The 23618-nt window shown below is 31.5% G+C and overlaps 5 protein-coding genes across 5 annotated transcripts; 3 read left to right on the top strand and 2 right to left on the bottom strand.

Moving 5' to 3' along the window:
- Positions 1–790: 790 nt before the first annotated feature.
- LOC123885480 (loganic acid O-methyltransferase) lies at positions 791–2495 on the bottom strand. The gene is made up of 3 exons (XM_045934767.1): positions 2356–2495; positions 1543–2199; positions 791–1181 (listed from the first exon to the last, which is right to left on the bottom strand). Exons 1-3 carry the CDS (start codon positions 2446–2448, stop codon positions 843–845), a joined length of 1089 nt encoding a protein of 362 aa, XP_045790723.1. The 5' UTR covers positions 2449–2495; the 3' UTR covers positions 791–842.
- Positions 2496–4235: 1740 nt separating this feature from the next.
- Positions 4236–12417, bottom strand: LOC123885489 (tetratricopeptide repeat protein 5-like). The gene is made up of 13 exons (XM_045934773.1): positions 12059–12417; positions 11375–11484; positions 11162–11272; positions 9840–9897; positions 8647–8736; positions 7386–7480; positions 7190–7243; positions 6798–6935; positions 6517–6574; positions 6322–6436; positions 5666–5735; positions 4824–4895; positions 4236–4706 (listed from the first exon to the last, which is right to left on the bottom strand). Exons 1-13 carry the CDS (start codon positions 12243–12245, stop codon positions 4590–4592), a joined length of 1275 nt encoding a protein of 424 aa, XP_045790729.1. The 5' UTR covers positions 12246–12417; the 3' UTR covers positions 4236–4589.
- Positions 12418–16715: 4298 nt separating this feature from the next.
- Positions 16716–17860, top strand: LOC123885496. Its single transcript, XM_045934783.1, has one exon. It carries the CDS (start codon positions 16929–16931, stop codon positions 17460–17462), a length of 534 nt encoding a protein of 177 aa, XP_045790739.1. The 5' UTR covers positions 16716–16928; the 3' UTR covers positions 17463–17860.
- A 2758-nt stretch (positions 17861–20618) lies between these two features.
- Positions 20619–20904, top strand: LOC123885507 (glycine-rich protein DOT1-like). The gene has a single exon (XM_045934794.1). The coding sequence runs from the start codon at positions 20692–20694 to the stop codon at positions 20902–20904; it is 213 nt and encodes a 70-aa protein (XP_045790750.1). The 5' UTR covers positions 20619–20691.
- Positions 20905–23124: 2220 nt separating this feature from the next.
- LOC123885529 (probable H/ACA ribonucleoprotein complex subunit 1) lies at positions 23125–23511 on the top strand. Its single transcript, XM_045934811.1, has one exon. It carries the CDS (start codon positions 23173–23175, stop codon positions 23386–23388), a length of 216 nt encoding a protein of 71 aa, XP_045790767.1. The 5' UTR covers positions 23125–23172; the 3' UTR covers positions 23389–23511.
- Positions 23512–23618: the final 107 nt, after the last annotated feature.

The raw sequence follows: 23618 nt of genomic DNA on the forward strand, positions 1-23618 counted from the left end.
CTTGGTGGTGTATGTTTGCATAAAGTCATACTACTGTTTTTTATTAAGCTGTATTGCATTTCAAACTCCAATTTCAACTTCATCTACTTTCATGTTTTTCTAAGTTTGGAAGGAAATTTCAGATGTTCTTTTTTTAGTTCAAAAAGAAAAATGTCACAGCCTTCTGTAATATTGAAAACTTTGCAATGACATGACTAATATTACAGTTGATCTCTTAACTAGAGAGGCTGCCACATAATTTAACACAATCAATAAATATTCGGTAGGTTAAATGATGGGTGCTTGAAAAGAATATCCAAACTGCAGCAACAACTCTATCTCTTGGTGATATAAATGCACTGGTTTTGTTGATTTATTCTCTGCTACACAAAGGAATAAAAATGATTACAACTTACTACAAGTTGTAATTCATGAATTGAAATTCATGCAAATCAACAGAAATTTAAGAGTTGCTCTTTCCAGTCACACTATTATAAGTATATTGTTTTGCTATGAATTGAGATGATATTACTCGAAGGATAATAGGAAATACAGACACAGTACATGTTAAAAGACACAAATTTAAAAGTAATTTTTTTTTTTTTTTGGCTTTCACCACAAGTTTAATCTGGTTCGGGGGTCAGTTCTGGCATCAAGTGGTTCCAGCCCCCTCCTGATCGCAGTTGCGGGGGATCGAACCGCGATCCTCCCTACCAAGTTCAGCGCCAATCACCACTGAACCAACTAACGATTGATTTTTTTTAAAAAAAAAAGGATAAAATGTAAAAGTTTACACAACAAACTATAAATTACTTAAGGTAGTAATGCATATTAATTATTATTATTCATTACTAGTTATGCTACTACACCTTGCGCCTAAGAAGGACAAAGAGTGCAACTACATTAAGGTTTTGCATATCCAACATAGCAGGAATTTCCATCACTTTCTTAGTATAGCGATCAAAGAGTTCATCCAAAATTTCATCTCCAAAATGGTTCTCAATTACTCCTTCCAGTGCAGCTCTGTGTAATGAAGCAAACATTTGAGCATTAACTGGGATGAAGTGGCTTTTAGCATCTATTGTTTCCATTTGCTCTATGATGAAATCATCATTGCTTTCAAGAATTTTTATCAGATCCTTAAGTGGTGAGAAAAATATTGGTAGATTGAAAGTGTCCACTTTTTCTTCTTCAACTTTTCCCTGCAACCATAGGTGCTAGTCATCACAAATACTGACTCTATACGCTCCTCAAAAATTCTATATAGTGACCGTTTAAGAGACCGAAGATAATTAGTCACTACAAAGATCGATTTAGAGACTGAATCTTTGAAATTATTAACCTAACACAATTTAGTCTCTAAATCGGTCGCAAAAATATTTGAGAGATGCTTTTATCCATCTAAATTCTAAAGTACACATGAGGGTGGAAAAAGAAACTTCCAAAATATTTTAGTCATTGATTTAGCGGCGACCGATGTTCCACTAAACTGATTTTTATGACCGATTTAGAAACTGATTTTAGTGACCATTTAAAATATATAAAAAAGGAGCAGTTCCTTACCTCCTTGGCCATGTCTACTAGGCAAGTTCCAAGAAGCTCAAACTTTTTACCCCAGTAAAATTCTGAATGAAAAGTTACATCATTTGCAGCAGGAATTTGAAGTGCCATTAGTCCATTTCCCACAAGCTCTTCAGCTCTTGCATGCAAGAAAATTTCCATGTCTTTCTGATACTGATTTGCATAAGCATCTACAACTTCTTTTGGAGCATTTGTGTAATGAATTCTCCCTTTGTTCCAAGCAGCAGAACTTCTGTCTGTGATCTCTTCAGGAACCTTAGCGATCCAACTTAGTGATGCAGATGAATGAAATACATTAATACTTTCCTTTGGAAACAATCTTCCATAGAAAGAGCCAGGAACACCAGATGCAAAGTAGTTTCTGTTTGATGGAAAGTTTTTGAAGAGTGTGTTGAAATCATTTGAAATATGGTCATTGAAGAAAACTTGGAAATCTGGGATAGTAAGACCTTTTGACTTGTATTGAAGCTCTATTGCTTCTATTATGCATTGAATTGCAATGAAGGTGTTTGGTCCTGTGGAACAACCTAAATCTGCAATGCAAATTTGTTTCCTAGAATAAGTAGAATTAGTGTTGGCATCAAATTTGGTGGCTATTGCTTTTTGGATTAAGCTTTTAGCAGCTTCAATTCCTACTCTCTGCAGAAAAATAAATAATATGTGGTTAATTATTTCAACATATTTATTATGTGAACCATATCAAGAAAAATTAATGTTACATTATATAATTGCATTGCATGTTAGTTAAATATAATAATTTGAGATAAGTATAGGAAAAAGGTATTGGTATCATACCTGAACTTTGGAGTTTTGAGCATAACTGTGAGGACCCTCTCCTCCTTTCATTGCATATGATTCAGAAAATGTCTTAACAAATTCATTCTCCATTGAAGTGTTTTCACAGTGAGAGCAATTACAACTTTGAGGAAACTGAGTTGGTGGATGATGATGCATGAAGAAGCTAAGAACATAAAACTATATATAGCTGCACATTTATTTCATTTAGTTTCATGACATAACATAAATGGCATTGCATAGAAATCATGATACAGACATAACTTACCGCATGCATGAAGGAATTTATTGAGAATACAGACAATGTATGACACTAACACAACCACCAACTTTGTTCGTTTAATTAATTGAACGACAGGGGTGTGTGTTACACTGCTACTTCTGTGTCATGAAGCACTTCAAATTTGTAATTAAGAATAATTTAGTCTGTTAAATAAAGCATGAGTCTTGTTAACGATTGCCCCGGACACTTTTTAAGCGTTTCATTTAAAGAAACTTTTTATTCAAAAAGTAAAATACTACAAATTCCAATGCATTGACTTTACGCATTTCCATAAAAATTAAATAAAAAAAACTATTTAAAGTTTTAATGAGTACATTTTCCATAAAGTATATCTCAAGATAAATCAAAACTTAGAAAAGACTTGCATATTGTCTTGAATAATCTCTTGTATTTAGACAAACATAAATCTTTAAATTTGTGGTACTAAGTTTGAAAAAAAAAAATACTACTAAATTAACCTGCATTAGAGATGTTGTTTAAGAAATTTATAAAGAGAAATCTTATCTTGAAAATAAAAGTCAAAAACATGTAAAAGTAATAAATACGCGTGCATAATTTACCAATTAAAGAAAACACTTATTAGCATTTCTTTTTTTTTTTTTTACTAATTAAAGTACTGTAATATTATTGATCTTTTGTCCACAAGTCCTAGCTCAACTGACAGAAATATCGAAATTGCTAGTGTCGGACGTCAGGACCGAGATTCGAACCCCAGTCACTCCACTTTGTGTGTGTGTGATTTTCAATGGCTTTACGATTTCGTCTATCAACCATGGTCATTTTACATGTGTCTCAATCTCAAAGAAATTTGAACTTACAAAGTAAAACTCTTAAGTGGAACTTACTTGATACTAGTGTAACTTATATTTGTAAGAGGATTGAACTTGCATTAGAAAAATTAATATTTGATATTTTCGCTAACTAATTGTAAAAAGACATTCTTTTATATAGAAGAACGAGTCTGAAAAGTATAAAAAAGAAGAAGAAAAAGCAAGTCTAAACATGAATAAAAAAAAAAAAAATCAATTCGTTTGATTACATCTTTTACCTATTAGTAGTTCATTAAATAATTCATAGTAAACTTTTATAGATGAAGAACACTTGATTTCTATTCAATGAAAATATCACTAGAATTTATTTGTAACTAGATGTTCATCTTAGAAGAAAGTTTCAGCCGGATTTTACAAGAGACTAGTTCATTTTAATTATAAAAGTATTTGAATACAAACTAAATTAGTCTTGAGACACATTTAAGACGTCCAGATTATTACTACCATCATCTAAAATCTAAAATAAGTTAACACTGAAAAAAAAGTAAGTTAACAAACACACAAATACCTAAATACAGGTAAAAACCTCTTTTGGCAATTATTTTTTATAGTGAAAACCTCTTTTGGGATCTAATGGCTGATGGATAGTAACAAAGATAATGCTTATGCAAAGTTTAAAATTTTCTAACCATTTTACCTTGCCAAAGTGCAGGAGTTATAAAAGATAATTGTGCAAGATTACAATTGTGTTTTTCATAGGTTCCCATCCCAGAAAGTAACCATGTTCAAGGCACTATGTCACAATAAATGTGGGCATTTATCCCGGCTGAAGTTTAAACTGTAGGTCGCCACATTTGTGGGAGATTAAACCCTTGTACTAGACCAAAATCTGATCGTATACAGCAAGAATATTACAAAAACATGTTTTGTAGCATCGAAAAGATAAAAAGAGAATCTTAGAAAAACTATCATATTTGACAAAAGCAAAACTTGTGATGAGGAAACCAAATGTGAAACTTTACACTCCAGTATCTTTTTCTATTCTGTGTTTGTGACCCACAACTTAGACACTAAATTCACCTCTATACATATCAACAAAATGGACATAGCATGCAACACCAACTCACCATCAGCCAAAGACAAGCAGAAGTAGAACACATATCTATTTAGCAGTGGTCTGTTCATGGTTTATGCTGTGCATATATCGACGTATGAATAGCTTGCTGCGGAGTCAGAGCTTTTCCATTAACAAGCACTTGCTCATAGAAATCCAGGCGTATAGATTTGAACTGGTAATGCTATTTACACATGAATGAGCCAAGGTAAACCCTTAATCAGAATGACATGTTTTTATTTCAAAGAGGAATTGGCAAATTTTTGCATTAAATCAAGAATATCTTTCAATAAAAGTGTACCTTCTCCTTCCAGGAAACATCAACTTCACGAAAACAAGGATCAAGCAATGTGAGCTGATCTCCTCCTTTAATCTGGATAACATTCACAAGAGCTCGTTTAACACAACAATAATTCTTCAATTGATAATTATAACAGTACGTAGGACAGAAAGAAAAAAATTGCCCCAATGTGCTTGGATAAATTGCCCCAAAACACTTAATTAATAAACATTTATCATATAAGAGATTATGTATAAGCTATTCTTCACAATCGGAGGGATATAATGAGCTAATGAAAATAAACAGAAAACAACATATAAACCTATCATAAGTTCTTTCTAAAATTCTTTCAAGTACTTACAGAAGTGCTTGTATTATAAGAAAAATCCAAATAGGTTCTTCCAAAAGAGAGAGAAAAATGACCAAAAAATTATTTATCTACAACTTGATGGGGTCTTATATCGGCTGAACCAAACCTATATTCAGCACGTCTGAAACTGCTCACTATTATTGCATATTTGGTCTTTTCTTATCCCTGTTCATGTCAATGTCGATGGTTATCAATTATCACAGCACATCATTTTACCGACAGACATTAATTGCACCAAAGATCATGTGCTTAGAAGATTGAGATTATGTAAAAACAAATTGTTTATTTTTAAGTTATGTATAGTAAATATCTCTTTAAGTGTAGATTGTAGACTACCCACCCCAATCAATTATTTACAAAGAAATGAGAAAGAACCATGCAACTGGTTTGTCTCCGTGGAAATTTATGCAAGTGACTTGTAACTCTTTGAAAAATGTGGCTAGGAAGAAAACAAGAAGAAATGATGTCATAAAACTTCATCAGCAATTCTTACCACATCCTGACGCACACCATAAACTGAGAGAACAAAGCAAGTTTGGTTTGAATCACACAACAAATAGTATCTGCAAAATGACAAAAACAAAGATCATCCGAGTCCAATTTATGCATAGATTGCAACTTTATCAAGATATTAACATAAAGGGAATGGAAATATATTCTGAAAAATTACAGCACCCCTTAAACACGTTTGATATTTTCTTCTAACACAAATGAAAGTTATTATTTTGGAACAATCAGTCAGGTATATTTTTTTAAAAAAAAGGAACTATTAACTAAAAGGATCTTGGCATGTTATTCCTGTACCACCCACGGGTCCTTTGCTCAAAATAATAAGAAAAAACCTACAACCAAATCCAAAATTGCACAGTGCTAAATGATGCAGATTTACTTCCGAATTGGTCTGACAAACCAAATTTATCTTGTACAACAACAGAAAAGCATCTTCCCACAAGGTGAGATCAACCACATGAATCAACCCACATCATAACCAATTCAAATTTACTATATTTTATCTTAAATATCATATTGTTCCAATCCAGTATTATTGAGGAAAATGCATTTAAACAAGTGAATTCAAGTAGAAATAGGAAATTTTGATACAAAAGATTATAAAAATTGAAAAATATGTTTCTAGAGCAGAAGACTTACAGAGGAGCAACACCGTCACTCCTAATAAAGAATATCACCTTCCCCTGTACTGCTAGAGCTCTATTAAGACCCTCTGAAAGAAGGTCTATGGTAACTGTTCTGTATGACGATTTCACTTCCACCAAAATGTAGACATGAATCTAGTCAGTATATTACTAAATAAATATACTATAGTGATGCCAGAAACATGCTTACAATTTACAACAGCCAATGATGCTGCCAAAGAGGCGATTCGCTTAGCTCTTACATGCACCTGTACATAATAAATTGTATATAAACCAGCAGCCTCCCTCAAAATAAGATGACAACTACAACCCATTTCTTGTAAAAGAAGAAAAAACGGTACTTCAGAAATTAACGGAATAGAAAAAGAATCCCCCCGCACCAGGATATCAAGCTATTGAAAAATATGAAAAAATGTATCAACAAATTACTGGCATAGATCATTACTACATAGCCAAAGAAAATTTCATTACCCTCAAAAGATTGTCCACCTTGTCAAGTAAATTGACAATTTTCTGAACCTCCTCGGCAGCATTGAGACCTGGATCCTTCAAAGCAGCAGCCTCAAATCCACTAAGGGCCCTCTCGTAGTTCTCTAGATATTTGTTAGCCTGTAACAAATTATTTAGATAGACAATAAAAACTCCAGCAAACCCAATACACAATTCATGCACTATATGTGATTTTGATGATTAAATATTATTTTTTATATAAATTCTAGAAAGGCAGAAGCTGATAAACTGATAAATATGACACCAAAGTTACAGGAGAAAAAAAAAGTAAGCAAACATATTCAATCTCCAAACACTTCTCTGATGAAGACTTAAACACAATGAAGTAGAATAAAGGATCAAGTGCAACTTACAGTGGCACTGTTAAAGTAAAAGTCTGGATTGGACTTGATACCTTCATCTTTCTCCTGGTACATATTGACCAAACATTAGGTCTTCCACACGTCTCCATGTACTTACGAGTAGAATAAAAATAACCAAAAGGAAGCTACATATTTATCATATGCATATTATTGCAGCTAAAATTAAATCCTTCCTCTTCTTACTCACAGCATTTTGATATGCTTTTAAAGAATGCGAAAGTCTGGTATGATCCCAACCTCCAGTGACAAAAAAACTTGTAAGATATGCATTTCCAAGATTATCTGTCAAGAAGATCAGATAGTCAAATGGGGCTCAAAAGACAAAAAGTATTGCATGTTATTTATAAAAAATAAGATTTAACACAATAATAAAAAAGGAAAATGAAGATTTAAAGATGAATTATGTTCGGTCACAATGTACAAGGAGAAGCATTAAAAGTATTAAGGTAGCAAGTCTCTTAGGGCAGCCAAAAAAGAATAACCGGTTTCTCATATTCAATTTCAATGATCACAGTACATTTCAGGAAAAGAAAAACAGTGTTTGCATAAGGCAATTTAAAAAGTAATTGTTTTACATCCAGGTGCAAATTTCAAAAGTTCTCTGCAGGTGCAAATTTTGAAATCCACCACTGTGTTTCTCGTCGTTCTCATCCATGTTCATTAGCTTCAACCATGGGACTCTTCGATCTTCAATAGCAAGTATTTTCTAGATGTTTAGCAGCATTGTTTGACAACTATGAGCCTTTTCACAGTGCTGCTTATCATCTTTTTGTTTGTCAGCATAAACCAAAGAGCAGACTCTTGTACTGGTTCAGCTTGTGAGGTTAAAATCGAAGAAGTTTTGCTCATTGGCGTCAGAAATGAAAGATTGGTTAATCTTGGAAACCAGATTGGAAATTCTTTGGAAAAACAAGTCCTACAATATAAAAATGCCAAATTGACTGCCAGCGACGTCTGACAAGGAAGAGGAAGCTTGCAGTGTTGTGCGCTGATTGACAAGGTTTTCAATACTGGGGGTGACATTGTATTTGTATTTGTATGATTATAATATTTATATTAACATTTCAATGTATAAATATAAATGTACGAAGATATTGACAGCACTTTGTAAAATTGTATTGCATTGAATTTGTATGTGATTATCCAAACCAGAAATTTAGAAAATATATGAAATTTAATTGCATCAATTCTCTTGTATTTTAACGAATAAAAGTGTGGCATAAACACTATCTAAAAGTATTTTCAAAATCTGTGAATGCCATATCATATTAATATATTATGTACTTCGACAAAAATATTGATGAAGAGTTTTCTCGCTTCCTACAAGAAAATATATGCAATCAATCCATCAAGGTTTATTTTAATAATAACAAGATTCATTTTTAAAATTAATAATAATAATAATAATAATAATAATAGTAATAATAACAACTAATTTAAAATCTTACACCAAGAGTTCCCATCCTTGACATCCAAAGCAATTGCTTCCTTGGCATGTTGAATGCTTTCATCAACAAGTTCTGCTTGATTATCCGCACCTGATTTCGTAACAAACAAGCACAGTAATGAATCTACTATTAAATAGTATTCCATCCATTCCTAATTTTCTCTACAAAAAATACAAAGTACTTATTCTATTCACAATTTGTAAGACACATAAAAGAATTGTAGGGTTATGAGTAGTTTAATAATGCTATACTAAATAGGTAATTTACAATTCACTTTTTCTCTCCACTTTCCCCGTTTTCCTTCATTCTTACCTGCACCAATTTCCCTTTGTCATTGCACTCTCCTTCCCAGCTTTTCATTTTTCCGCATACAAGTGTGCATGCTCAAATTCCAGTGCATTATAAAACAAACTAAATAACCACTTGCAAGCATATTCTGTACCTCAAGACCAGACTACAGGTTTCTTTATCTCTCTTATGTTTACATCCAGTCAACTTTTATCATAAAAATAGTTAACTTACAGCTTATTTTCTCTTTCCACTTTCCCAATTTTCCACCATTCTCACTTGCACCACTTTTCCTCTGTCATCACACTATCCTTTCACATTTTCATTATGTTTGTGTGCTCAAATTTTGGGGCATCATAAATAAAGGAAACTAAAATAACGGCTTGCAAATAAATTATGGACATCAACACTATGGGTTTTTTTTCGCATTTCTATGTTCATTAAGTCATTCAACTTATGTAATTCAATCCTCTTGCAGAAATGCAATCAATAACCTCAAGCGACATCATCTTACAAATAATCATATTTGTGAGACCACTAATAAGGCAGTACCCTGTATAAGTGCAAGCAATCATAACATATCGCATTATCGTAAGAAATAAGACATTTTCTACAATTATAAAATCTCAAGAAGGATTTTGTACCCATTTCTCTGGTGAATGAGGGAGATTTTCTCTAGATACTACATAAAAAACGGATTAAGAACTAACTACTTTATATAATCAAATTATCTGATTAGTTAGTATCAAGATTCCTAAGATCAGTGAAGAAAAGACAGACGAGGAAAAAGAAAAATAAGACTCTACACATTATCTACGTAAATAAAACCAAATAACAGTGCTAAAGAAATTACCACAACTGAAAAACAGATCTTAAAAAGATAAAGGTAAAAGTGGAATCCCTACCTTGAGACATGCTTCTTTTAAGCATCGATAATTGACAAAGAATCTTTTTGTTAGGACCCTGCATAAACAACCAATATCTATCAATTCATCACTCATCAGTTCAATACACAGAATCTCAACCAGAGTAAAATGAAACCGAGACTCGGGAGAAAAAGGTAATGGCCTCCGGTAGATTTTCAATATTTATATTAAGGGTCATGCTAACAAGTGCCCTAGTTTTGTATAAAATAGCATTTTCTAAACTTTTAAAGGATTGAATACACAACATCCAAAGAATTATTACTATATTTGGTTCCTTAACAGGTACCCTAAAGCATCTTCCTTATATTAAAATATAGAAAATATTTAAAGATAACAATAAATGTCCTTTCCTCAAAGTAAATCCTCTAGGGGTTCACATCTAATACCACATAACCAAGAACAAACTATTTTTGTCAACCATGATTTATAAAAGAGACATTACTATTACTTCGACTCTTAAGGAGCCAGATAGCCACTGTGAAATAACTTAAAAGCATGAAAAAGAAAAAAAGAATAAGGAACTCAACATGCATCAGAACCATTACAGAAAGTATGTAACATTGCTACAAAATTTATATTTCCCATCAATAACAACAACCAGATTATGTAAAAGATAACTCCGACAAATAAATACAAACTACTAGATACACTTAGTTTTCGCCCTGTTTGACACACAGGTTCGCAGTTATTTGCTCCACATGATAAGCTCTATTAACAAAACTATACAACTGTTCTGGTAATATAAGCATAAACTTCTTTTGAAAATAGACAACTGCCTTGTATACTAATACATCTAAAAATAGATAGAATATCAGTTGGAGGAAAGATTACAATCTACCATCATATTTTTCAACTATAACCTCTAAAGTCTAAACTCTCATCCTGTAATGTATGACGAAATCACAAGATTTGACACCAAAATAACAAGATTTAATGACAAACATTTATCCCTTAAGATCTAAGCATTCTGATCATAGTCACCTGGTTTGCAATCGCAATTCGCTTTGGTACATGGTATGGTTCGGGCACGCAACTCTTGAGGTATTAGGTACTTGGGGGTATACATAATCGGCTTGTTAGTTGGGTTTGTGGTACGTTATAATGTTTTAATCGGTATGTTATCAATGCGCAGTTTCCTGGTAACTACAGTGAATTCTGCAACTAAGATTATGCTTCACAGCTAAGTTAATAGCAGAATTCCATTCTTATATGAACATAATGATTTAAATGAAAACTAATGCATTCCATAGACTAAGTTCCTATCTGGTAATTATGCAAGGTAATCCACAATCCACTTTTACCTTGTTTAACGCAAGATTGAGGCAGTTTTTTGCTGCAGATAAATCTCCTTTTTTCCAAATACAGTTTCCTAAACATAGCCAAGCATCAGCAAGAGATGGATTCAACTTAACCTGAACAATAGAAGATTAAACTATTAAAATTAAATAAATTACACAAACATAAGTAGAAAAACACAAAATCAAATAAACTACTAATAATTCAATCATGCTTACAGCTTTTGATAGATGATCCTCCGCTTCTTTCTTATATTCAGGAAATACATCTAATACCTTCCCTCTAAGATATTCATATATTGCCCGTTGCGCAGGTGATTTTCTTTCTTCTGAAAAAAGTAGACAGAATTTCAATAACAAACGAGATAATGAGGAACATCTCTAACTTCCTAGAGTCAGATATCAGACATCAGTTGAAATGTAGTATTGACCAAAACAGTCTAAACGCCATTCCAAGTAACAGAGATTCCAAGGGTAATAATAATAATAATAATAATAATAATAATAATAATAATAATAATAATAATAATAATATAGCAGTGTAAACAACAGTATAGCAGTTTCTCAGCACTTGAATCGACTTATTTAAGTTTATCTACTGACATAAACTGTTTTTAACTTATTTTCATAAGCTCTCCAGAATAACGTGCTTATAGTTACTGATATAACTTATACACAAGCAGTTATTATTATATGACAAACGCTTCTATACGGTTACAAGAAGAAGTGATTAATTAAGCTGTTTATTCCAAACATGACCTAGGAACTAATTTTTCAACCATACAGTATAAATTAAAGCATGAATGTACAGAAATTTGAAAAGGATTTTGATTAATTATTTAATTTCCATATAATTTAAGGAAAAGTTGAATGAAAATGACGGAAGAAGAAGAAGGGAATGACCTAGAGGAACGGAATCAAGGAGATTGAGAATGAGATCGGAAAGTTGTTGCAATGATGAGATTCTATCGTGAGGGTTTTGAGGGTAATAAGTGTCTCGAAGAAGGTAAAGTTCATCTGTGGATTTTGCAGCTCTTGACAATGCTTCTTCTTCTTCTTCTTCTCCTTCTTTTTCTTCTGAATTCTTCATCGCGAGCTTTAGCTCAGTTCTCTCGAGGAATGAATGAAAGCCTCGATTAAACCTCTTCTTCTTCAACACCAAGCTTTTGCTCCATTATTTTAATTTTATTTTCTATTTTTTACGTTTTATTTTATTCACTCACAGAGATGCATTTTTCGGTTTTAATTGTTTTTTAATGGACACTTTTTGTCCTAGTTCATTCACAATTTTAATTCATTTCTATTGTTTTTTAGTTTATACAAATAGTTTTTCAGAAATATATGGATAAATTTTTTGGGAAGTGTTAAAATGCGTTGTATGGTAGTAATATAATTTTAAAAGTATCACGGTCGATATTTTATTCATTGTTACTTAGTTCGGTAGTAATTGATACTAGATTTAATACGGAGGAACACGATTCAATCCTCTGCAATTACGATCGAATGGAGCTTAAACCACTTTATGTCAAAGTTGACCTCTAAACCAGCTTAGGCGATCCAGTAGACCGGATGTTGGTGGTGACAACAAAACAAAAAAAGTACTCCCTCCGTCCCAAAAAGAATGACTCATTTTGAATATATGCACTATTCATATATATTGTTTTGACCATATTTTTCTACTAATAAATAAAAATAAATATTAACATATAAGATGTTGTTAGATTCGTCTCGATGAGTATTTTCAAAATATCAATTTTTTATAATTTTTACTATTATACAATTAAAGATATTAGTCGCCAAAGTTATGCATTGGCATGCGTGTTTCGGTCAACTGGGTCATTCTTTTTGGGACGGAGGGAGTATAGTCAATGCCTTAAAAAAAACAAATCTACTTGAAACATTTGCTTTTATTTTCCTTAACCATTTTTATGGAGCACTATTTATCACGATTCAATTTTTTTTCTTAGATATTTTAAAATATATGTTTGATTAATATTTAAATGTTAAATATTTTTGTGAACTTTTTGTTATCCTAGACTGAAGCTATTGCTTTTATGTTTTTGGGGTTATTGGTGGGTGCAAATTCGAGAAGGTTAAATACGTGGAAGTCGGTGGTGGAGTCTAAGACAAAAAAGTTAAGTAGTTGAAATGATCGTCAGTTGTCAATTGGTGATAGAGTTAGTTTGATAAATTTAAGTATTTTTAGCTCGTCGTTTTATTTCTTTTCTTTTTTTAAGGCAGTTAAAGGAGTTATCAATCAATCAACTATAAAAATTCATTGCAATTTTCTATGGGTGGATGATTGGATGATAAAAAAATGGTGTTGGATTAGATGTGAGCATGTTTGTTTATCAAAGGAGAATGATAGATTTAGAAATTTTTAATCAAACTTTGTCGAGTAAGTGAAAGTGAAGAAGTTGATGTTGACGTGGTTTAGTATGGTCTATTGAGGTTTCAAGACAATATGGAGGATAATTTAAGTAATTTGTTTATACTTTGTTTTTAACGCAATCTTTGCTTATAAAAAATGATACCTATTCTCATCTTTATAAAAACTAGGCTAAATTGCACTTTTGGTCCCTTAAGTTTTAGAAAGTTGCGATTTTGGTCCCCTATATTTTAAAATAGCACTTTTGGCCCCCTAAGTTTCAGGAAGTTGCAATTTTGACCCCCTATGTTTCAAAATAGCACTTTTGGCCCCCTAAATTTCAAAAAGTTGCTATTTTGGCCTCCTATGTTTCAAAATAGCAATTTTGGCCCCCTATGTTTACCCCTTTTGCAAAATGAAAGTTCAAGACACTTTTCTAAATGGAAGTTCAAGACACTTTTCTAAATCAAAATGACATAACAAATCAAGTCATTACATATATGAAGTCATTACATAATTAAAAAGACATAACAAAAAGCACGAATAGTTTTCAATTTCCATTGTTTCCTATTTTTGGATTTGGAATTAGGTTTGTTTTTTTTTTTTACGTATAGTGAAAAATCATTTTGAATAAACGTCACGAAGTATTTGGTTAATTCTTTAGGATTTGAGATTATATATGTGTGTTAGTGAAAGAATAATTTTTTTTAACGTAGTGAAAGAATAAATTTAAAGCATGTGACTTCTTCCTTTTATTTTTTATTCTTTTAGTTTTTTTAATTATAAGATGACAAAAAATGTTGACGTGGCAACTGAGTCACTTAAGTGACTTGCCACATCAACTTTGACTCGATCAAAATTGACCTTTTGCAAAAGGGGTAAAGATAGGGGCCAAAAGTGCTATTTTGAAACATAGGTGGCCAAAATCGCAACTACTGAAACTTAGGGGGCCAAAATTGCTATTTTGAAACATAAGGGGCCAAAATCGCAACTTTTTGAAACTTAGGGGGCTATAAGTGCTATTTTGAAACATAAGGGGTCAAAATTGCAAGTTTCTGAAACTTAGGGGGCCAAAAGTGCAATTTAGCCTAAAAACTAATTTTTACCCTTTTTCTTGGAATTTTTTTTTTTTCGAAAATAAAATTTAATAAACTTCATACATATTAACATGGTAATCAAAAGAAAAAGAAAAATCTGCTTTTTATTAGTAGGCTGGCCTGTTAGTTTACTTCATGGGCTATTCGTCGAAGCTGTGAACTTAGAAAATTACTTTTTAGGCCCCCAGATATTACTCTAAGGCCCCCAATGTGACAAAAATGCCCTTCCAAACAGGTTTGGTTTCACGAACCGAATCATAATACATTCGGTATTTAGAAACCGAAAATGCGTTACATACTAATTTCCCTGTAAAAAAACTGTCTTGCTTAGCAGCTATAAGGGGAAAAAAAACACGGTTTCGATTTTAACGTACCGAAATATGTTCATTTTGAAAAGAAAAAAAATAACCATTTCGGTAGTTAATGGACGAAAACACTTTGGTTCGGTAACTACTTGACGAAAATGCTTAAGTTCGGTTTGTAGAAACCGAAATTTCTAATTGTGTCCATATGAACTCATTCATAACCATACCAACTCTATCCAAAACAAAGAAGACAGTCCCAAAACAAAGAGCAGCAAACAATCTTAGCAATGATGGGATGAAAAACAAAATGCATAGAAGTGTGCAATAAGTAATGGCATCAACAAAGTGCAAACTATACATCATATGTTTAGGAGTAGTTTTTGTGAACGAAGATAAATCAGAACAATATTATTGTTTCCATGAATTCAATTCATGGTGAAGAAATTATGAATTGCTTCCATGAATTCAATTCAATGTGAAGAAAAGAAGTATAGTTCAATTTAAACCGATTATTTTTTGATATTTTCATGGTTTAACTGTCAAGGAGTCGTTTGGGTTCTATAAACGGAATGTCAGCGCTTTTGGTTTCTCTAAACCGAATTTACGTAATTATGAAAAAGTGAAAATGAAATAATCTTATAAATGAGTGATGTGTACACATGAAGTAAGTCCAATAAAGTAATAAAAATGATTATCTCTATTGTACATCATCCTATGACAATAAAATAAGCAAGGCAATGATCAAAGAAAAAGATTTTAATTAGAAAATACTCCTCTAGTGGGGTGGTGGTGAGCCAGAAGAGGCTTGAAATTGAAACAAACAAACATGAATGGGTCCCACACGGCCACACGCGTCTGTGTTTACTGATTCACGACGAAATTTCAGCTTAAGTGTGACAACCATAAACTCAAATTAAATTAAATTAAACCACAAATTGCACCATGCACATTGCATTTGCACCTTCTTCCCATTTTCTCTACGCGCATTCCCAAAGACCCATCATTCCATTTCCAGCATGCACACACCGGTCAACAAATCTCAGACAGACACACGCACATGCCAATTTCATTTTCATTCCATAAAATACAATATCAATTGCTGTCAAAAATAAAATAACAATATACTAATTTATGACCTATAGACATCATAAAAATAATTTAAAAACATAAATTTTATATTAAAATATTATTTTAAAAAAAAAATTGAATATACAAGTTTTAAGGTTAATATTTTAAAATTGAATTTCTCACGGATTTATCATTTCTAATGATACAATGGTATTGTACAATCTCAACTAGTTTTTGGTAAAATTGTGATGTACAACTCTTTATTTTTTTTACTTAAGTCTAATGTGAATGATTCCCCCCAGTTGTCCTCTCATGACCAAACATCCAATCTATTCTCATATATAATCAATGATATTAATTGGTGGATAAAAATAATCGAGATCGATGTATGATAAAAAACATGAGAAAGATGGTTGGAGATAATCTACATATGTTTTATAACATGTGCACTAAGACACACCTTAACATTCATCACAAAATTTGGTAAAAAAAATAATAATAAACTCTCCATAAAATAAAATAGAAAAATGTTAACTAATTAAAAAAACCAAATAAAAGGTGGGAAAAAAAAACAAATAAAAGTAATTTGAAATTTATGTAGTCAACTTCTTCATTTTTTTTAAATACATTGTACTCAACTTTTAAAAGTAAAAAAAAATGATTTTTCCAATGGAATTTTTTTTCTTAACTAATTTGTGTGAGAGACATACACAACATACTCTAGAAGCAATTTTGGTATTATTATATTCCATTGACTATATTCTTTCATTCCCCTCTATATATATACACTTGATACCTTCTCCTTTCCGCACTCAAACCAAGACTTGATCAACAATCATCAAATTCAACACACCTCTGTTTTTCTCTATAGCTTGCAACATTTAATTCCAACAAAATCAAATTAATAAAAGCTTTAGCTAATTTTATCAATTGTGATGGGAAATTACGTTTCATGCACCTTAGCACCACCATTGATGAGGAATGCAAAAGCAACAAGAGTAATTCTTCCAACTGGAGAAGTCAAACAATTTAGAGAAATCATGAAAGCTGCAGAACTTATGTTAGAGAATCCTAATTTTTTCTTAGTTAATTCTCGATCTCTTCATATTTCTAGAAGATTCTCTCCTCTTGCTGCTGATGAAGAATTGGAATTTGGAAATGTTTACATATTTTTTCCTATGAGAAGACTTAACTCTATGGTTACCGGTGCTGACATGGCGGTGCTTTTTTTGGCGGCGAATTCGGCTGCGAAACGGTTACGTGCTGGAAAGACACGTGTACAACCGGATGAGAGTAATTCAGAAGTTGTTAAGGGTGATGATGATGGTGTTGTTAATGATCAAAACGACTGTGTTCCGAGGTTGAGTTTGGAAGGTGTGGATTCTGGGTTTAGTTATAGGTTAAGTTATTGTAGATCAAAGAAACCTATTTTGGAGACTATAAATGAAGAACCAATTAGGTCAAGATAAATGAATTAAATGTAGACTATAAATTCAAGTTAGTAGATTATCATTATCAATGTTTCAAAAATCAAATTAAACCGCGATTTAATCGATTGAACTGTATTGTCTGTGATTCAGTTATTTGAATTGTTCGGGCACAGTTTTGTCTGAATTCGAACGATTTAAAACAGCTTAAAAGATTTCATTGATTTGATGTCTAGTTTAGATTTGAAACATTGATTATATTATGTAGTGTGATATGATAGATTTGTGATGATGTTAATAGAGTTCGTTACAGAGAATATTTAGGTAGAAATAGAGATTAATTTGGTTGGTTCATATGAGGTAGGTGTGGCTATATTAGTTATTGATCATTGATCTGTACAAAATTCATTTGTGGACTGAACAAGTTTGCGCGTTATTCATGATAAGGTATTGTTTATTTTTTTTGATACAATATGATAAGCTATTTTATTAGCAACATATATGAAATGAAATTCATATTTAATTAATTGGATGGATGTATAGTGTATACTTGTACTTGTTATTTGTCTAGTATATTTTTATCGTTCTAGAGGAAGAAAAAAAAGGAGTATTGTGCGAATCGTTCAAAAGGATAACGAACTTATTTTTTACTGATTCAAAATGATGAACTAGCTTAGCAAGAAAATAAAACAATGTACAATGTATCTAAAATAAAAGATTGACGTAGTTTTGTTATATTAAATACACAACAACTCCAAGTTTCTCTTTTTTTTAATATAACAACAACCCATTGCGTTAAAAAAAAAATTATATAACAACAACCCAAATCTTATCTCACTATAAGTAGTAGTGTCAGCTATATACACGAAATAACTATAATATTCTATCATATAGTACTATTATTGTCTAACTCATAATTTATACATTTTTCTTAACAATTTCTTTTAAAGTGTGTCTCCATGTGGTAATTGATTTTTTTTTTTTTAAATCTAGGTAGATGATGTTGAGTAATTAAAATTCTACATGTGGTGATAAGGGTGATCTTGAATTTGACTCTCACCTCCAAGCTCCTGAAAAAACCAACAAATTAATAATTAACATACTCAAATGCTTCAATTAAATTTTCTTCATTTATAAAGTTTTAATTTGTTTAGATACAATAACTTTGGGCTATTTTTATGAAGGTGTACGTTTGATTTGCTAAAAAATAAGGGATTGAACAAGATAATTTCTGTTGTACTGTGTTTGATTTTAAAATTGTTCTTTGTACTGGACAAACCGGGGCCAAGAGACAGGACAAAAACTAAAATTATTGTCCCTTAGAGAATCATGGGACAACTTTTTGTCCTCTACACACGTGTTCTAAAATACCAAAATAACATTTTGTCCACCAAACATCGTACAACACAAAGTTTGTTCAATACCTTAAACGTTCGTCATGTGTTGTTCAATACTATCGCTCAATCTCCGTCCCATTGACATTTCTTCACCCACCTACAACACTATATATGGATAAAGTAACATTTTCTTTTTGGCGTAAACCGAGTATCCTCTGGTGCAATTGCAGAGATTAATTCATCGAACTTTATGCGACCCAAATAAGTGACAAACTCTCCCTAAAAGTTTTAATAACACTACTACATATATGTTCAGAGATTGAACTTAAAACTCCCACCATTTCATCTAAATACTCTTGTGAACGGGTAAAGTAACATTATTGCCGAAAATATTGGCTTTAGAGTCAATATAAACTAGGAAAAATTTATTATACAAATTAGAATAGGAGTACCAAATAAAAAAAAGTACAAGAAGTATTCAACCTAATACAAGAGCCATAAGAAAATGCCACTCCAGCAAGAAGAGCTAAGTCATTGAATTTACTTAGTAGTAATTTTATGCCAGCAATCAAATGCACATACATTAGTAGCTAGTGATGTAAACACTCTTATACGGATTCTGATATAAAATATACGTACAAGGGTCGGGTAGGTAGAGCTGGACTGGAGCATACCATTCCTAATAATAAAGGCACTGGTTAGTTACCTTTGACCCTAGCTATAAACCACCTCAAAGACATAACTTTCACCCTCACTACCCATAATCTAACATAATTTGGACATAAAATGCAAAGAATTAAATATTATAAGTGTAAAGTGAAAAAATTAATGTTTTTTACACCTCCGATCCTTAATATAAGAGAAATTTTATTTTTTAGATTTATTAAAAATTTAATGTATCTAGTCCATATTATTGAAAATTCTAAGTAATTGAAATGTTTCACTTACATCTTTTACCGTATACAGTTTTTTATAGAGTAAATGTTTATTTAAGTTGGATCAATTTTATCAATTTCAAATGTTTTGGATAAGAATATAAATATCAAAAGTAAAGTGGTTTAAAAATGGGACCAAATTTAGATTTTGGAAAAAGGAAAGACAAGTTTGCAAATATTAAAAATTAGGTGGGCCAATTTATAAACTTTTAAAAGTAATAGGATCAAATTATAAAACTTGAGATAATATAGAAAAAATTGCAAAATTTGAAATATTACAGAGAACAATTGCAAATTTTTTAAAGTATAGTGACTGATGTGTAAATAGTGAAACCTACATGACCAATTTACATATTTTGACAAATTATAGAGACCATTAAGATTCATACTCTCTTCCTCCTAGAATATGTCACTTTATTAGCACTAAAGGAAATAAGAAATGTACTTAATTTTACATGAAAAAATAAAGGAGAAATTTTAAAAATTCACTATTATCCAAACAAAATAAATTACTATTATTTTGAGTATGTAGTCGAAATGACAAACATTACATAAACTTACTCACATAAATATATAATCGCGAGGTTCCAATTCAAACTCAAGTTCAGACAAACAATATCAACATGAGCATGACTTATGAACCAAACAAAATACAGAGTATTAGTATTTTAAATCTCCCTAAGATTAAACATTAGTAGTACTATCTCATAAATTTTCCTCATCCGTCTTAAAACTAGCAAAACCCATATGTTGATTCTTGAAAACTACTAGTATGAAAGATTTGGGAATTATGAGAAGCATATGTTTATCATAAGACTAATTAATTAATTTTGACCAAGTATTTCACCGGCCTCAACCATTATCTTCACATTTTCTTTTATAAATTGTGAGCCAATTACCGTTTAAATATTGTACTATAATATTACTTCTAGTCTTCTACTACTATCACATTCTTAGAAAATTCTCATATTTGAAATTGTGTTTTTGATCATTTGAAACATGGCTGGCAAAGGTGGTAGTGGTGGTGCAAAAGGAGGTGCTGGTGGCGGCAGTGGCGGTGGTGGAAGCAAAGGGTCAACCGGTGGCAGTGGTGGCGGTGGATCAATGAAAGCACCGGGTGGTGGTGGATCATATATATCTCGTGGTGCATTTGAAAGTAACCCTCAAGGATACTTTAGTGGCCTTCATGCTGCGGACAAGGGCAACAAGTAGTGCTATTTCATCTACGTTTTCAATTTTTGCATTAATAATAAATATGTAATTGTGTGATGGTGATTTATGTACTATGTCACTACTATCACTATAAATAAATGAATAAACGTAGTTTACTTCTCTTATTCTTATCAACTTATCATTATCATAATTTCATTTACAATTCCAATCCAATATATTGTTGAATATATAATTAATCACGATTTTTACTAGCAATGATGTGACTTAAAAATTAATAAGCTATAAGACATTTTCTTGCACGATTTCTATTAACAATTTTAGAAACTATGCTATCGAAGAGATGAAGATCCAATTCAGAAGAGAAGTAAGCTTGAGAGCTTAATATGTAGAAAAATTCTATAGTATTCATATTGAATTATTATTGATTATATAGATTGTTCTATATATAAAGCTTGTAATGACTTAACAAAACTAACTATCTAGGCAACAAACTTTAACTAATCTCTAACTACTAACTAACGTAAGAAGGAGGATTCCATACTCCCCTAACACTCGTTCTATTTGTCAAGGTTTTCTTGAACACTGAACCTTTCAAGCACGGGGATGACTAGAACCTTTTTGAGAAGCTATTGAGCCGGTACTATTAGCTTCTTGCCCGGATCCATTCGCTATTGAGTAGAGAGAGTCGGACTTTCTTCGTAAGGAATCAGATTAAGAGGATTTCAATTCCACTCTATATTAACTTCTATATTCTAATTCTAATAAACAACTTTCAAAACCACCGTGGTTAATGTGATAATTGAAATAGTTAAATTTTACTAAAGATGTGACTTAGAAATAAGCTATAATAAATCAAATCCCTTCTCATTTTTTTAGGACAAAATTCATTAAATAACTTACAAAAAATACACTCACTAGATGTATCAAGAATACACGGTAGAGGTTGAGTTGAGTGTATACCATTCCTAATAAAGACATTGGGATTACCTTTGGCTCTAGTCATAAAATCACCTGATTTTCACTCTCATGATCTAACATAATTTGAACATAAAACGCAAGAGAATTGGATCCTATAAAGTATCAAGAAAATGGTGTTATTTAAAGTATTCTTATTAACATGTTTTATTTCTTATGGTTACCAACTGCACCATTTTTCATCCTACTATCTATATATATATATATATTGCAATGATAGGTCGTAATATATATGTCCTTGTTTAGCTATCTTTCACACTCCCCTAATTACATATACACCCCTAATGTTTTTAAAACTCTGTATTTGCAAACTCTGTATTGACTGTGGTATTTGCAAAATGGATAAATAAGGATTAATCTTTAAGTTTGTGGCCTATAGACAGACACAATACTGATCTATAATAAATTAAGCACTTTACTTTGTTCCATCCTCTTTTATGCTTGTTTTCGTTTAGTAAATCTTTTTGTTTATTTGATTCTCTGCATGTTTAATGAAATTTTTTATCTCCTTTAATCAAAAATAACTAACGTACGTAACATGTTTGGTTTTTCTTTTGTGATCTACTTGTACATATACATACATAGCTGATCGATGTCACAAGTGTGTATCTATAATTAACTTTAAACACATGAGATTAAATTCCCATCTACATTAAAATTTTGAGCACTTGAACTAAATTAAAACAATTATAGATGTAACACTTTATAGTCTTAAATATTACATCTACAATAATTTTACAATTTACTTCCAACACGTGAGACAAGTTGAAATTTGAAATAAAAAACTCGTCATCTATTTTATTAATCATTTTGTGTTTGGTTGAGTTAGTTCAGGGTCAATCATGTTTCATCCGCTATAAACTAGTTTATCAAGCAAAACCAAAGTATGAGAAAATCGAACCATACACCTCGGATTGTTTTGTCAAATTAATTGGTTCAACCCCTAAAATGCAATAGTATTTTTTTATGGGCACATATGCTAACATTTAACTAGCTAAAATTTGTTATGAAGATTAATAAAGGATTAATATAGATATTTTCAAGATTTGCATTAGTAAATACTACCACCGACCACACAATTCTTCGGTAAAGACTTATCTCTTGAAAACTATGAAATATTTGGGAAGTATGAGAAGCATATATTTATCTCATAAGACTAATTAATTAATTAATTTTGACCAAGTATTTCACCGGCCTCAACCATTATCTTCACAATTTTTCTTTTATAAATAGTGAGCCAATTACTATTTTAATTGTATACTACTACTACTACTACTATCATATCCTTAGAAAATTCTCATATTTGTAATTGTGTTTTTGATCATTTGAAATATGGCTGGCAAAGGTGGTAGTGGTGGTGGTGGTGCAAAAGGAGGTGCTGGTGGCAGCAGTGGTGGTGGAAGCAAAGGGTCGACTGGTGGCAGTGGCGGCGGCGGATCAATGAAAGCGCCAGGTGGTGGTGGATCATACATCTCTCGTGGTGCATTTGAAAGTAACCCTCAAGGATACTTTAGTGGCCTTCATTCTGCGGGCAAGGGCAACAAGTAGTGCTATTTTATTTCATCTACCTATTACTGAGTTTCTAATTTGCCTCTTAATTTATGTAATTGTGTGATGGTGATTTATATATGTCACTACTATCACTATAAATAAATGAATAAACGCAATTTTCTTCTCTTATTGTTATCCAACTAGTACACACATATATGGTTGAATATATAATTTAATCAATCATTTTTTTTAATAACGATGTGACCTAGAAATAAGCTATAAGATAA

Source organism: Trifolium pratense, linkage group LG1 (assembly GCF_020283565.1).
Source record: "Trifolium pratense cultivar HEN17-A07 linkage group LG1, ARS_RC_1.1, whole genome shotgun sequence".
Classification (NCBI taxonomy): Eukaryota; Viridiplantae; Streptophyta; class Magnoliopsida; order Fabales; family Fabaceae; genus Trifolium; species Trifolium pratense.

Coding starts and splice junctions, on each gene's coding strand:
- LOC123885480 (XM_045934767.1), bottom strand. CDS start 2,448: ATGGAGAATGAATTTGTTAAGACATTTTCTGAATCATATGCAATGAAA. Junction 2,200..2,355: donor CTCAAAACTCCAAAGTTCAG/GTATGATACCAA, acceptor ATTTTTCTGCAG/AGAGTAGGAATTGAAGCTGC. Junction 1,182..1,542: donor TAGTAGACATGGCCAAGGAG/GTAAGGAACTGC, acceptor CTATGGTTGCAG/GGAAAAGTTGAAGAAGAAAA.
- LOC123885489 (XM_045934773.1), bottom strand. CDS start 12,245: ATGAAGAATTCAGAAGAAAAAGAAGGAGAAGAAGAAGAAGAAGAAGCA. Junction 11,485..12,058: donor CCTTGATTCCGTTCCTCTAG/GTCATTCCCTTC, acceptor TACTTTTTTCAG/AAGAAAGAAAATCACCTGCG. Junction 4,896..5,665: donor ATGGTGTGCGTCAGGATGTG/GTAAGAATTGCT, acceptor AATGTTATCCAG/ATTAAAGGAGGAGATCAGCT.
- LOC123885496 (XM_045934783.1), top strand. CDS start 16,929: ATGGGAAATTACGTTTCATGCACCTTAGCACCACCATTGATGAGGAAT.
- LOC123885507 (XM_045934794.1), top strand. CDS start 20,692: ATGGCTGGCAAAGGTGGTAGTGGTGGTGCAAAAGGAGGTGCTGGTGGC.
- LOC123885529 (XM_045934811.1), top strand. CDS start 23,173: ATGGCTGGCAAAGGTGGTAGTGGTGGTGGTGGTGCAAAAGGAGGTGCT.